Source organism: Xenopus tropicalis, chromosome 8, assembly GCF_000004195.4.
Source record: "Xenopus tropicalis strain Nigerian chromosome 8, UCB_Xtro_10.0, whole genome shotgun sequence".
Taxonomy (NCBI): domain Eukaryota; kingdom Metazoa; phylum Chordata; class Amphibia; order Anura; family Pipidae; genus Xenopus; species Xenopus tropicalis.
Window position 1 is genome coordinate 113,760,111 of NC_030684.2, and position 14,851 is coordinate 113,774,961.

Here is a 14,851-nt window from a genome sequence, read left to right on the forward strand (position 1 = left end):
AAAAAGATCCCTTATCCGGAAAGCCCTGGGTCCCAAGCATTCTGGATAACAGGTCCCATTCCTGTATACAATTTCTCCTCCTTTAGAACTATAAAAAAAAACACCCTACCCTCTCCCTTACCCTTGATACCACAGCAGAGAAAAGATAAAGCTGATATATGAACCCAGTTAGGTGTTACCAAGAAAACTTCACTAGAGGGGGTTGGATTTAACATAATTTAACATTATATTTGAAACCCTTTCACTGGGACTTGGATGGGTATTAATGCACGGTGCTGCTGCTGCTGCTGCTCTCTTCTCTTATACCCATAGGAAATACCTTCAGAAGGAAATACCTTCAGACAAAGTGACTTTGATATCACGTTTGCTAAATATATCAGTTCATTAAAACTTTACTTTCCAGAAAATTTAATAACATTTTGGATTTCTACATTTGAGAAAGAGACGCTGTCTCACTTTGCTCTTTCCTTGGCATAGGTGCACCCAGAGGTTATATATTTTTGGTGCATCTTGACCTCGCTCAGACCACACCCTGTTATGTTCATGGCCATGTCCATCACATTCTCTGCTCTGCCCAAAGCTTCGTGTTTCTGAGGGTATTGGGGATGGAGGGGGTTAACATCAATTTAGGTGTTAATTACATGGAGCAGGAGACAGGGCAAGTTGTGTTGGTCCTGTTATTCTAATTCAGAGTTCAGTTGAGGCATGCTTGACTCAAGACCAGTTTGAGGCCCAGATTCTTGGAAATACAAAAGGGGTTGCCATAAGATGCCATAGATAGTCACTATTGGTAGGGGGCTGTATATGTGAAATGCCAGGGCCTGTTTTGAATTCAAGTCCTGACCTGACCTGTTCATTTTGGAATTTACCTTTCTTATGATATAGACATTGATATCCTCATACAATGTGAAACTGGCCTGATATTTTTATTTTTAAATGTCTGCAAAGCACTTCGCTTGAGATGTTTAGAAACAGTTCTTGAAGCATAATGGATAGTGACACTCAAGCCCTAAGTGGTCTGTCCCACTAATGAATGGGGAAATGCTGTTCTCCAGCAAGCCATGGCCATTTAATCCCTGTCACTCATATGGTTGTTGCTATATAATCATAGAGGGATCACCTTTAAATACTGTACATCCCATCAGTGTGATTATCATTGACAAAGAGTGTTTTTTGTTGTTAACAATTCAAGTCTATGTACCTTACTCATGGGCTGAACATTGTGTGAGTGCTTACTGGCATGTATTTGCCTATTTGTTTACTAAATTTGACCTAAGATGTGGCTGTATAGGTAGTTATGAGCCAAATGGTGGGAGAGCACCCATTATGTCTGCACCAGGGCTATAGTCTATGGTTCCACCCCTTCATCTGCCCTCATACTTCACTTGTGGACTTTCATAATTCTATCAACACTCAGCTTGTGCCTGACCTTTTGCCTCCAATCCAATCTAGTTATATACCTGCACCGTGACCTTTATAGACAGAATGTCAGCCCCTCACACTCCCCCCACACTTCCAGAGCTGTTGCCACTACCCCTCCCTTGCTTCAGAGTATTTATTCCCTTTATTTTTGTTGCCGATTGCGAGGCAGTTTCCCAACAAGGTTATTATTGAGGTTAAATGTCAGTGCACCACCTTGCAAGGGGGACAACCTAACGTAATAACTTAATGGTATTTCTGTATGGCGGCTGAAGTAGGTGTGCATTGTACTGTGGTCCCTGGTGACACTGGACCAGTTGGTGACCGTAAATAAAGACTGAGCAGTCTTTGGTACATTGTTACCATAAGGACATTTTAGAGCAGTGTTACATGATGACAAGTGACATCATCCCGATCTTGACACTGTACCCTAATTTAGACAACACGATGCAGTGCTGTCACCGGATAACTGACAGTGCATGTGCAGGTACAGGCCAGTCGATCATTGATTGCCGCTGACATTGTCACCGTGCACAGGCAGAATCAAAAATCCACAGGTCCTTCCCATCCTTCCCATCAAGGCTCCGAAGACTGGCAGTGGCAGTGACAGCTACCGTACATCAATGTAGCAGAATACAATGTGAAAGTCAGCTAAGAGCTTCAAACGCCTAAGAAAACCCAGGCAGAGTAAAAGAGACAAGTGATTAGCGCAGTGGAAGAAGGGAAATTGCTGGAGATCCTATCAGCGAGGAAACTCAGTGTGCTGTGCTGCCGTTAGCCTTCAAGGTGCTTTTGAGATTCCAGAGAGATGTATGGGCCACTTAACCTGTATCAAACCCAAGACAAAGAGTACTCAGCTCCTCCGTTGGAGGATGTGTCAAGAGCGGCTCGCACAGCAGACAAATGCCTCTCTGGGCCACTAAGTACTGCCTTTGTGTGATCCGTATCTCCTCATTCAGTCTGATACAGAGCAGTAACCCTTTATCTGCCTAGATAAGTGCTTCTTGCCTGTGCCATACAGAATGAAGACAATCAGAGAGGGCTGTCTACGGTATTAGGAATTAGAAAAGTGCAGCAAGGTTCTGTCTCTTTGCTGCTCACATGGTTATTCATAATTGCTTATGCCCTTCCACCTAGCAGTGCAAGAGAACATTAGAGAGCCCAGACCATTTCTATCTGATCAGATCTCCCTGCATTCTAAATATCAATCTTATATAAATGGGCAAAGGCTCAAAAGCCCTGTTTTTTTGCTCTATAAAGAGATATTTTGGACTGGAGCCAATATAAATCTGCAGTGAATGCCAAGGAATCATCCTGCAGGGCATACGTACAATCCAAAGGAAGGTGAACTAGCTAAGCATGCTAGAGCTATTTTAGCCAATTAGGCAATGGGCAGAACACAAAATCCATTACATTTTTATCAGCAGGCCATTTTGCAAATCTGTGTCCTAATTATGAGACATGACTAATTACCAAGAGACAAAAGGGAGATTTTGCTTTATAGATCTGAGTTGAAAGAATTGGAAGCAGAACATTGCTGGCACCTTTAGGGTTTTCCATCTTTGTTTGGTAATATTAAAACCTCAAAATGCAAAGCATATGCAAGCTGTAACGGGAGAATAGGGTCGATGGGGCTCAACCTTGGGAAGGAAGGCTTTGGGCAAGCAGTATTTGTATTAAACAAGCAGGATGATAGTATGGACTCTTGGCATACACAGATATCTGCATGATCTGATTGAACCCCTGGCTATTGGCCATATAAGTTGCTTTCTTTCTCTATTTGTGCTTTTATATAAATGGTTTGGAGCAAGCGGTAATACAGTATGGCCTGACCTTAAAACTCAGTTGTGCCTAAAAGAGTTTTAAGCTGTAAAGTAGTACCCAAAGCCAGAATGTTCTTCTATATTGAATACAGAGAGAGAGTGTTGCAGCTTGCAAGTCCCTAAAGCAGGGGTCCCCAACCTTCACATTCAAATATAAAAAGATTTGGGAAGCAACACAAAAGTTGGCTATTTGGTAGCCCCTATGTTGACTGGCAGCATACAGGAGGCTCTGTTTGGCAGTATACTGGGTTTTTATGCAACCAAACCTTGCCTCTAAGCCAGGTATTCAAAAATAAGCCGCTGCTTTGAAGCCACAGGGATCAACATCCAGAGGTTGGGGAGCAACATGTTGCTCCCACTGGTTGAGGATCACTGCCCTAAAGGGTGTGTGCAATTACTTTTAGGGTTGCCACCTTGGCCAAGGTTTCACCTGCCTCGCCAGTAAATCACGAGCTAAGGCTATGGTTGGTATTACATATTTACTATCAATGTATTTGTCTATAAATTGTAATTCCCTGACCTCTGTGCACAGTTATGCCCAGATCTGCCTGTTTAAGCACTCAGCTTTACACCAATTCTCATATCTACAACTTTTCATCTCCCATGGCCTTCCCCCATAAATATTACACATGGCACCCATAACTTTGCTGACTGGAGAAAAGCCAGACACCTATCTTTGCTGCCTGTCATTCACGTGATTTGTCTGTCACCACTCATGGCGATTGTTCAGTGCAAAAATGCACGTTTGCAGATTTTTTTAAGCCACTATTTCATTTTTTGGTGTTCCTGGTCCTATAAAAATAGGATCTTATAATAGATTTCATGGCTACAAGAAGGAATTTGCAGGTAGCTAACAACTAATACAGGTTTGGAGCTACTATTTTATTCAGAATAATAGGGACCTGGTGCAATACATGTCATGTGTGTTTTACCTGCCTGGTGTAGACTCAGAGAAGGGTTATGAACCAAGCACCATAATATCCTGTCTAGGGCCCATCAGAGCTAGCAGCATTACTAAAGGTGCAACGGTAAAGCAAAAATGTACCCTAAAGGAGGGTGCATAACACCATTACTTGCCTAGGGCCCCAGTAGTCCTTCTGTAAAGCCTTATATAAAAAGACTCTATTTCAACTTCTATATACTGGGAGCCAGTTCTGTGCACCTCCCATACATTGCAGGAGGTCATAATAAACAAATCTAACACACTGGCTCCAGATCCATCATATGCACATCTCACCCAGTCTTTACCCATGTCACAAAACAGTTTAATTATAAAGGCAGACAGACCCCAGTGTCCCCCGGCTGTACAGGCGTACAAATAAGCGTGCAATCAAAAACGGCAATTACCTCTGGAATTTAGTGTAAACAGACCTATAATCAGACAACAAACAGAGCTGTTTAGCATTCTTCCCGCACTGCACCGTGCGCGGGGCAATTTCCCTTTATTTATCTTCAGCTGCTCTGCAAAAACTGAGCAAGGGCATTCGCGCAATTAGCATAATTACTGCACATAGGCCGGATCCTGAGTGGATTCTCTCTGGAGCTCCCTCAACCCGTGCTCCAAGCTGCCTCTATCCCCCCTCCTTCCAGCTTCTTCATCCTTTACATCATCAGTACTCGCTGCTTCTCCAAGTACCAGAGTTAGCCATGGTAGTGGCTATGGAGGCCAGAGAAATGGCAGACAGTACAATAACACAAGTGGGCAGGCTTAAAAGCAGAATTTCAGCAATTGCAAGCTCACTATAAAGATGTAGTACACTGAAAAGTAGCAAATATTCACCCATGAACCACCTAGAACTAGCATTAGGCCCAGCCAAGGGCATATCCTATATTTAGCCTTTTCTTACTTCAACCACAGGACAATAAAACATCTATTACATTGAGTTTCTACATCTGATGATGGTTATGAGAAAGGGTCCTTGTTGGTGGTGATCTGGTTTGCCTTACTCTAGGAGTAGACAGGAGTGGATGTGCTGCCCTTTGATGGGGTGCTCTTTAAGACAGTTGGCCATGGGTGCTAGGTTGTGGTTACTTTTTTAGAGTTTTACGCATGATGAGATTGCTGGAATTCTCTTTAGTTTGAATGCCCATGGGTATCCACCAGCGATTCACTTTATTTCCAGTGAAAAGGCATTTTGGGGAGACTAAAATGCAGTAGCCAAGATTTACCACGGTCGACTAGTCTACTCAAAATGACTTTTCACCGATATTAAAGTGAATTGCTGGTGGAAAAGCATACACGCGCTTTCGTGTTCTGAAGTCATGCAAAATATCCTGCAGGAGGAAACTTTGTGTGACTTCAGAAAACAACGCAACTCGTGTGCCTTCCTAACAGCGATTCACTTTTTTGCAGGTGGGAAGGTATTTCGGGAAGTTTAGTCGCCTGCGATAGCCAAGATTTATCTCCCCATGGGCCCTTAACCTTAGAGTGTTACCCCTTAGTGATGGGTTGGGGGTGCTCTTTTAGAGTGCTGCACATGGTTGCTGAATAGGAATTACTTTTTAAGAAATGTGTCTATAAATTATAAGGTGGATCACTGCACTTAGGTGGTGGTGTTCATGGGTGTAAGGAGGAAGGCACACAAGGGTGGTGGTGGGGTAATGGCTGTTGGGTGATGGTGCTCTTTTCAAGTGTTGCATAACAGTGGACTCTGGACGGAACCTAGCATCGGTATGTTCAATACTTGTATTACAGTCAATAATGTGATTTGGTCCTGAGTAATACCATTCTCCTATAAAATTCTGTTTTGTTCTTTTTCCCTTTCCGATGTTTATCAGTGGAAAGATTGCCAAACAGCTCCCTGCCCCCCCACACACACACACACATCCTTTCCATAGATAGATTGAGACTGCCGCTCCCCCTGCCTCCTGCTTACCTCCACATTACTGGTCAGTACAGCCACCCAAGGTGACTGTTATCACTTAATTAAATCCTTGCACGCTGAGATGAAAAAACAACAGTGCTCATTCATTCATAACCTGAGGAGAGAGGCCTGTCCTCCCTCCCTTCCCTCTCTGCCTTATCCCTCCGTTCCCTCCCTCCATCCCTCTCTGTCCCTTGCTGGTCCTCTCGCTCCCTCTTGTTTCACCCAGGCAGGGAGTCTGGAACAAGCCTCTTAATACTAAAGGGTTCGTCTGGAATTTCATGTCCTCTCTTTTTATTTTACTGTCTCCCTCTGTATTGCCAGTCAGGCAGCCACATTTGTCTCTCATATTCTACAAAAAGTTAGCTATTATTTCTCTGTTTTTTCCATTTTCCCCCTTTAACTCTCAATGAGCCCCTATCCCTGAGTATCACTGTTAAAAGGCTGTCTGTTGGTCCTTACCTGAGTTATTGTCCTACTAAGCTGTGTCCATTTTCACAATACCCTGGCCCCATATTTGTTCGTCTATGCTGCTGTGATGGATATCATCCAAGAGCCAGTGAGGCCCAGAGCACAGGATTAGGCACTACTATCCTAGTTACTGCTAACTAATTCTACTGCTTGAGTTTGGCATCTGTGTTCTATTTGTCTGACTAGACTTTTACTCTCGGGTAATTCCACAGGGCTGTATGGTGTGAGTATAGATATTCTGCACATGTTCCACATTTTAGGGGGCTCTTGCCATCTGCTGGGGGAGTCAGTTGGGTTGAACAGGGACTTTAAATCACTAAAAAATAAAATGTATTTATTGGATCTCATATAATAGTTTTATGGGTGTGTTTATTATCACTGCCTTTAGATATCTTTTAATTGTTGTCTAATATTTTATAAATTCACACTGTCTGTCTTTATGGACCTTGAACTACAAATGCCAGTTTCCCTGTTCAGAATAGTTCAGAATAGCTGAAGGGACTGGGCAACATCGATACAGACATCTTACTATTGCCATTATGTTCTACTTGCTATACCCCACCCTTGCTAGCTGCAGTTGTTGCTCCTAGTGACCCAGGGCCATCGCCCCACCCCAAAGACATTTCTCCTGGCTCCTATTGGACTACTAGTGATTTTTAAGAAGATTGTTGCTGAGAAAGCCCTCCCAAAATGAGAAATGCAAAGAAAAATATCCCTCTTCCCAGCAAGGGAGAGACATAAATATCCTGCCTTTTACCAGCAATTACATATATATATGTGACAAAGATTTTTTTTTTCTATTCCAAAGAAATCTCACTGTTGGTATAGTTTAACCCTTTGACTGACGCAGAGTGGAAACTGTACAGTGCCAGCTATCATGACAGTCAGTCTGGCAATGCCATAGAATGAAGCTTTCCGTATACTTATTGATATATGCACCTACCATGGGTTTATTGGCAAACGATTGGCACTGCAGGATCAAAGTGCAATGGCATTTAAATGGTGAAAGCCCTGATTGGTTGCATGTAACAAATAAAACAAGTAGTTTTTGTATCACTAATACGTTCAGTAAGTATGTACTATTTCTCTCGTATTGTGTAGGCCGGTGTCTGTGGGCCATCAGGTATATCATGCTACATCAGCTAATGCCCGAGGGCATACCAGCCTTTACTACAGATATGGTTAATCAGCCTTAAGCTGGGGAAATACTGTGACAGCAAGTTCTACTTGTATGGGTGAGGTTGCCAAACAAGTCAATCTTTGCCCAGTTAGACCAACTGGGCTGATCAAATCATTTGGATCCCCAAGCCAAACAATCAGAACATGCTGCAACACTATAGAGACCACCTATATATGCCTATCTATGCAGCCAACGCAGTCTTTGTCTGATAGATGTCTGGCCAATTTAAAGACAAACATTAGTCAGATAGGCCACCGGGAAGGCCCCAAAAAACCCCCCCGTGTTTTATTAGCCCATGTATATCCACTAACACTGTTAATTTCTGTTTTTCTTATTTATTTCTTATTTATTAAATACTTTAACATGGTATTACAGGGTTCTCTTAACACCTTTTGAATTCATTCTTGACCTTGGATGTATTAAGTTCCCCCATATCCTTGTTGGCCAGTACCTAGTATGGTGAAAATGTCCCTGTGGTTTGTTCATAAGTACATTGCTTTGCTTGTACATTGCCATCTTTTTTTAGCAGCAGGTTATATCCCTGAAGTACTGTTGCCTTGGCTTTCAACTTGCCCCAAGTGGCAGGCCTGGTCATTGTATGTAGCCTGGGGCTCCCTTTTATGATGTGCCATAAGTTACAAACCTTTTCCATAAATATCTGATATCTACTCATTGTGTATATATAATATCACTCATGTGTGTCTGGACAGGGCACATATAGAGCCTGCAGAACATGTCCACTTCTTAAGCCTTCTAAAACTCTGCTAGCATCCGTCGCAAATGGAATTCAAGACACAGTGTAATGTACAGGGGTAGAGAAATCTACGATTTTTTAGCTGATGAAAAAGTCAATAAAGGAATTTGCAATCCTGTGTGGCTGCAGTTGTCCGACAATGTGATAGTAATGGGCTATTTGGGATAACAATATTGTTAGGGAAAAGTACAATTGTATGTTGGCAGCTATTACTGTTTGTGACTGTCATTCCCATTCCTAGCATTTATATACCCTGATTCTGCACCTTTGCATGCCCTTCTCTTTCTGTTACTGTCTGTCCTCTTGCTATGTCTGTCTCACTCTTCCTGTAACTGTCCCTTCCTTCTCTGTAAAAAATGGAGGGAGCATTGGGCGGAGAATTAAATTGGGATGTCTATTGCTAACTCCATGCAATGGCAGCAATGCTGATTTGTCTGTGATCGTGGGCACCCCAAATATATGCTCCAGTTACCCATGGCTCTCTCCCTTTCCATGGGATTGTCTCTCTTCCCTGCTTCTCCGTTTGTGACTGTCTCTTGTTCTTTTCCCTGCAGTCTCTGGACGGATTTGTATTTGCACTAAACCAAGAAGGAAAATTTTTGTACATTTCGGAGACTGTGTCCATCTACCTTGGCTTGTCTCAGGTGAGTGTCCCTCATCTGTCACATCATGTTCACACACCATCCCAAATAAATGCAAAGGGGGCCACATACAGCACAGGGAGTATGAGGGTCTAAAATTAGTGACTCCCCGCAACCCCAGCAGCCTCTGCATTTTACTTCATGCTAGAGTTATTATCACAGACTATAATAAAATATAGTTTCCACTTTATCCAAGGACATTCTCCTGACAAGGAGCCAACAAGGACCCCTTCTTGCCATGTGCTAAGAGCCCTTCTGCTAACAGAATAGCAATGGGAGCTCAGACCTTATGCACAACACAAAGAGAGGGCACATTTATTGAGACACACAGTCCTGTTGCCTTGTGTCACCCATTGTTCTGTAAATGCATAAAGAGGCGCACACAAAACCCCTGTCTCCTGTCCCTGTGTGTGCTGTTGGCTTGTCTGTATGGTACCTGTGCTTTAGTTAGAAGTTAGTGGGCACTATCCAGCTAAATATGCATAGTTTCCTTCCTCCCATTGGGCCCTTGCCCTCTGCCCGGAGTGACCTGGGTAGGTCCAGCACAGTGTTAGTTGGTGTTCCCTGGCGTCCCATTATCGGCTGCTCTTGGCAAGAGGCTGTGCCATGGGACCTGACACTGTCACTGCTGTCTGCCCAACTGTCCCATTAAAAAAAGGCCCTGCAGAGTGATACCTGCAGTGCATTCTAATATAAAGAGAATAGGGAGATGTGACTCTGACCTAAAGAGCACTCTCTCCACTTTGTATGGGGAGGATACAATTCAGCAATATATACCATCATCTGCTGCCAGTAAGTGGCAAGGATGCCAAAGTAAAATGATTACAGACGGGCAAGTTAATAACTGGGATTCACGCATTTATATACAGTTCTAAAGCAGTATGCTCATTGTACAGGCACATTATTTCTGTTTGGGATCTCTTATCTGCACAAATTCAGCGCGGCCTCTGCCACAAGCACCTTTTTGAAGGAGGTTGACCACAAAAGAATATTATTCACAAGGTTCTTGTTATTTTCGATCATTAAAGGTGACCAACTTTGTCTCAGCTGTACCTGCGATGGGCAGGACTGTAAGGAGTCAATGGTACTATTTAATGAGAATACAGGTAGAGCATCCATTATTCAGAAAGCTTCGAATTTCAGGAAGGTCAGCTCTCATAGACTCCATTATAATCAACTAATTCAAATTTTTAAAAGTGATTTCCCTTTCCTTGTAGTACTAAAACAGTACCTTGTACTTAATCTTAATAAAATATAATCAATCCTTATTGGGGCCAAAATAATCCTATTGGATTTAACTAATGCTTAAAAGATTATTTAGTAGACTTAAGATAACAGATCCCATACCTGTACCCACCGGGGAATAAAGATATTCACTGCATTGCAATCTAACTTGTGCAGTTTTATTTATGTAGGTTGTGCTCAGATTCAGTCTCTTGCTAGTGTTACCATTTCATGATCATTACACAGATGGATGAAGGACAGTACCATTTAACCCCTTTGTAGAAGCTGTCAATCTTTCCAGCATAGTTAAATTAACTTTTAGTATGCTGTAATGTATACAGTGATATTCTGAGACAGTTTGCTACTGGTCTTTATTTTTTGTGCTTTTTTCCGTTATTTAGCTTTTTGTTTAGCAGCTCTCTGGTGTAGTATTTCAACTTCTATCTGGTTGCTAGGGTCTTTTCCCTAGCAACCAGGCAGTGGTTTGAATAGGAGTCTGGAATAAGGATTGTAGAGATACTGAATAAGTAAATAAGTAATACAAATTAGAAATCACTTTTTGCCTGCTGGGATCAGTGACCCCCATTTAAAAGCTGGAAAGAGAAGAGGAAGGGAAATAACTCAAAATCTATAAAGAATAAATAATGAAGACCAAACTGCCAAATTCCTAGGAATAGACCATTATGTAACATACTAAAATTAAATGAAAGGCCAAGCAACCCTTTAATGAGATTTACTAAACTTATGGAACACGTGAGCAGAGGAGTACTAACTGCAACTTGGCCAAAAATACAACTTTTTGCCACAGAAGAAGGAATAAAAACCATAAAGAATGGAGGGAGCATTGCACAATCCACTCACAGGGCAATAGTGTGTTAAGGACACAGCGCTGGGGACTCTGGGTCACAAGCAGCAGTATGATACCTATAATCTGCCAACAATAAAGCTGTGTGATAGCGTGCAATTTAGGCATTATGTCCAGACAGGATAATGTGCAGATGTGGCAGTCTGAGCAGTGGCACCCATGGGGAGCATGGCTGCTTTTTTGGGTGATAATGTCCCAGTGTTCTGTATGGCCTGTGTTCAGTGCTGGGCAGTGGAACCCATGAAATACCATTGCACAACAAAACCCAAGTAAAACTACTTGTGGATATACCCTAAGGCACTGCTGCATCATGCTCTCTGATCTAGTTTTCACCCAAACACATCAAAAACTTTGCTCCTACAAAGGTGCTGTTGACCTGCTCTTTTTTTGAAAGTCTAACAATCACCTCATTCTTCCTAATCTTTCTTTCAATTTCCATAAAATTGGCAAAACAGCAAGAAAATTCGCGAAACACATTTGTCGAGCAATTTTTTTTGCCACCTGCGTCTTTTTTGTCGCCCGTGCTTTTTTGACACGATGTGCCCTTTTTTGACGAGACTGTGCCAAATTTGAGGCGTGACTAATTGTTTTGACACGGCGAATTCTCACGGAAGTTTTACAACTTCGCCAATGGCGAAATGCAGAAATTCCCTGCGAATCCATGCCTGGTGAAAAAATTTGCTCATCACTACTTACGGCTGAAATTGCTCTGCTTCTATACACTTTACACACTTTTCAGGACTTCCTTTTACCCCTCAAATCAGACCCTGAGTCCAAACTGTTCCATTAAACTAGGGCTACAGGGAAATGTTTCTCTTTACTTGGCAATTGCCACTACATTTGCATAGGAAATATAATTTTATTTTATGGGATTCAGTATGCTTACAATCTATACATCTCTTTTCATTTCAGCTTTTCTTACTTCTATTAAACAAATAGAACGTGGAGATTAACTGCAAACTTTTAAGATCTTTCTAGTCATGGAAGTCTAGCATCAGTCTTAGTTTTTGGACTGGATAAAGGTGGTGGGCTAAATAAGGTTTATTTCGATTTTAATGCTCTCGGGTCAGCAATCAGATGACCATGGGTGCCAGTAACTGGATTTTTGCTAATAAACCAATCCATCAGAGAGTTAAGTTAGTTAAGAAAGGTGACATAAGGTAAACTTGGCAGCACAGAATAACGGCAGCCAGGTAGTACAGCTTATAGCACAGTGAAAAAAGTATATGATAAAGAGGCAGTCCTGCAGGAAACGGTGTGTATGATAACCGTGTAACCCAGCAGGGAAATGGTACTCAGGATGATAAAGTGGTACAGCGGGATAGATTTTGAGCAGGTTAATGAGGTGCTCTAACAGGGCTTTGGTGTGAATTACAATAGAGCTCAGCAGGGTAGTGGCATCTAGAAACAGAAACTGTTTTACTGTGTTTGTAAGCAGTAATGGAAAGGTATAGTAGGGTGATAATCAATGACAGGCTATCCATAGCACAATCTGTATATAACAATAGGCTTCTGGGGGGCCCAATAGACTGCAGGAGTGCATAGATTTAGAGTTTTGCTTCCAGTCTCACCACTATACAGCACCATTACTGATTCATCTCAGCCCACTATACTGTACCATTTTTACATTTTTACATTTGCCGTTATGCTGCACTGTTACAGTTGTACTTAACTCATCTATACTGTATTCATATGGCTTCTTTTAACCTCACTGTACTGTACCATGACTGCTTCCTATAATTCTACAATTCTGCACCATTGTTACTTCCCATAATACTGCTCCATTACTGGTTTACTTTCCCTTAATATACTGCACCATGACTAATTTCCTTTACCCCACCATACTTCTTCCCATTATACTGCACCAATTCAGCTTACCATCAGCCCAACATACTGCAGCATTATTGCTTCTATCGTTCTACTGTACTGCACCATTGCTACTTTCCTTCATCCATTTAACTGCTCCATTACTGTTTCCTTTACCCAACTATACTACACAGTCACCATACTGCACCATTACTGGTTTCTGCTAACCCATTATACTGCACCATTACTGGTTTCTGCTAGCCCATTATACTGCACCATTACTGGTTTCTGCTAGCCCATCATACTGCACCATTACTGGTTTCTGCTAGCCCATCATACTGCACCATTACTGGTTTCTGCTAGCCCATCATACTGCACCATTACTGGTTTTGGCTAGCCCATCATACTGCACCATTACTGGTTTTGGCTAGCCCATCATACTGCACCATTACTGGTTTCTGCTAGCCCATAATACTGCACCATTACTGGTTTCTGCTAGCCCATCATACTGCACCATTACTGGTTTCTGCTAGCCCATCATACTGCACCATTACTGGTTTCTGCTAGCCCATCATACTGCACCATTACTGGTTTCTGCTAGCCCATCATACTGCACCATTACTGGTTTCTGCTAGCCCATTATATTGCGCCATGACTGGTTTCTGCTAGCCCATTATACTGCACCATTACTGGTTTTTGCTAGCCCATTATATTGCACCATTACTGGTTTCTGCTAGCCCATTATACTGCACCATGACTGGTTTCTGCTAGCCCATTATACTGCACCATTATTGGTTTTTGCTAGCCCATTATATTGCACCATTACTGGTTTCTGCTAGCCCATTATACTGCACCATTACTGGTTTGTTCTAGCTCATTATACTGCACCATTACTGGTTTCTGCTAGCCCATGATACTGCACCATTACTGGTTTTTGCTAGCCCATTATATTGCACCATTACTGGTTTCTGCTAGCCCATTATACTGCACCATTACTGGTTTCTGCTAGCTCATTATACTGCACCATTACTGGTTTCTGCTAGCCCATTATACTGAACCATTACTGGTTTCTGCTAGCCCATCATACTGCACCATTGCTGGTTTCTGCTAGCCCATTATACTGCACCATTACTGGTTTCTGCTAGCCCATTATACTGCACCATTACTGGTTTCTGCTAGCCCATTATACTGCACCATGACTGGTTTCTGCTAGCCCATTATACTGCACCATTACTGGTTTTTGCTAGCCCATTATATTGTACCATTACTGGTTTCTGCTAGCCCATTATACTGCACCATTACTGGTTTCTGCTAGCTCATTATACTGAACCATTACTGGTTTCTGCTAGCCCATTATACTGCACCATTACTGGTTTCTGCTAGCTCATTATACTGCACCATTACTGGTTTCTGCTAGCCCATTATACTGAACCATTACTGGTTTCTGCTAGCCCATCATACTGCACCATTGCTGGTTTCTGCTAGCCCATTATACTGCACCATTGCTGGTTTCTGCTAGCCTATTATACTGCACCATTACTGGTTTCTGCTAGCCCATTATACTGCACCATTGCTGGTTTCTGCTAGCCCATTATACCCTAGGTTTCTGCTAGCCCATTTAGCACCATTACTGCTTTGCATCTTCACACTGTACAGCGCTATTGTTGCTTCTCATTATCAAGCTATAATACACCATGTTTCTCATCATGCTACTATTCTGTACCAGTGCTACTTCCCAACTTCCCTTTATCCTGCACTGTTACCACTTCCTTTTATGAAGCTATTTTGCATCATTAATGTTTAA

At 42.3% G+C, this 14,851-nt stretch overlaps 1 protein-coding gene across 5 annotated transcripts in view; it reads left to right on the forward strand.

Moving 5' to 3' along the window:
• The window catches only part of npas3 (neuronal PAS domain protein 3), a 284,441-nt gene that overhangs the window by 211,244 nt on the left and 58,346 nt on the right, over positions 1-14,851 (forward strand). For 4 of the 5 annotated variants that reach the window (XM_012968644.3, XM_012968646.3, XM_012968648.3 and 1 more), the window contains 1 exon segment: positions 9,066-9,155. The exons of the other annotated variant lie outside the window; for it this stretch is intronic. In XM_012968644.3, the coding sequence (XP_012824098.2) occupies positions 9,066-9,155 (90 nt within the window). 5 annotated transcript variants of the gene reach the window in all.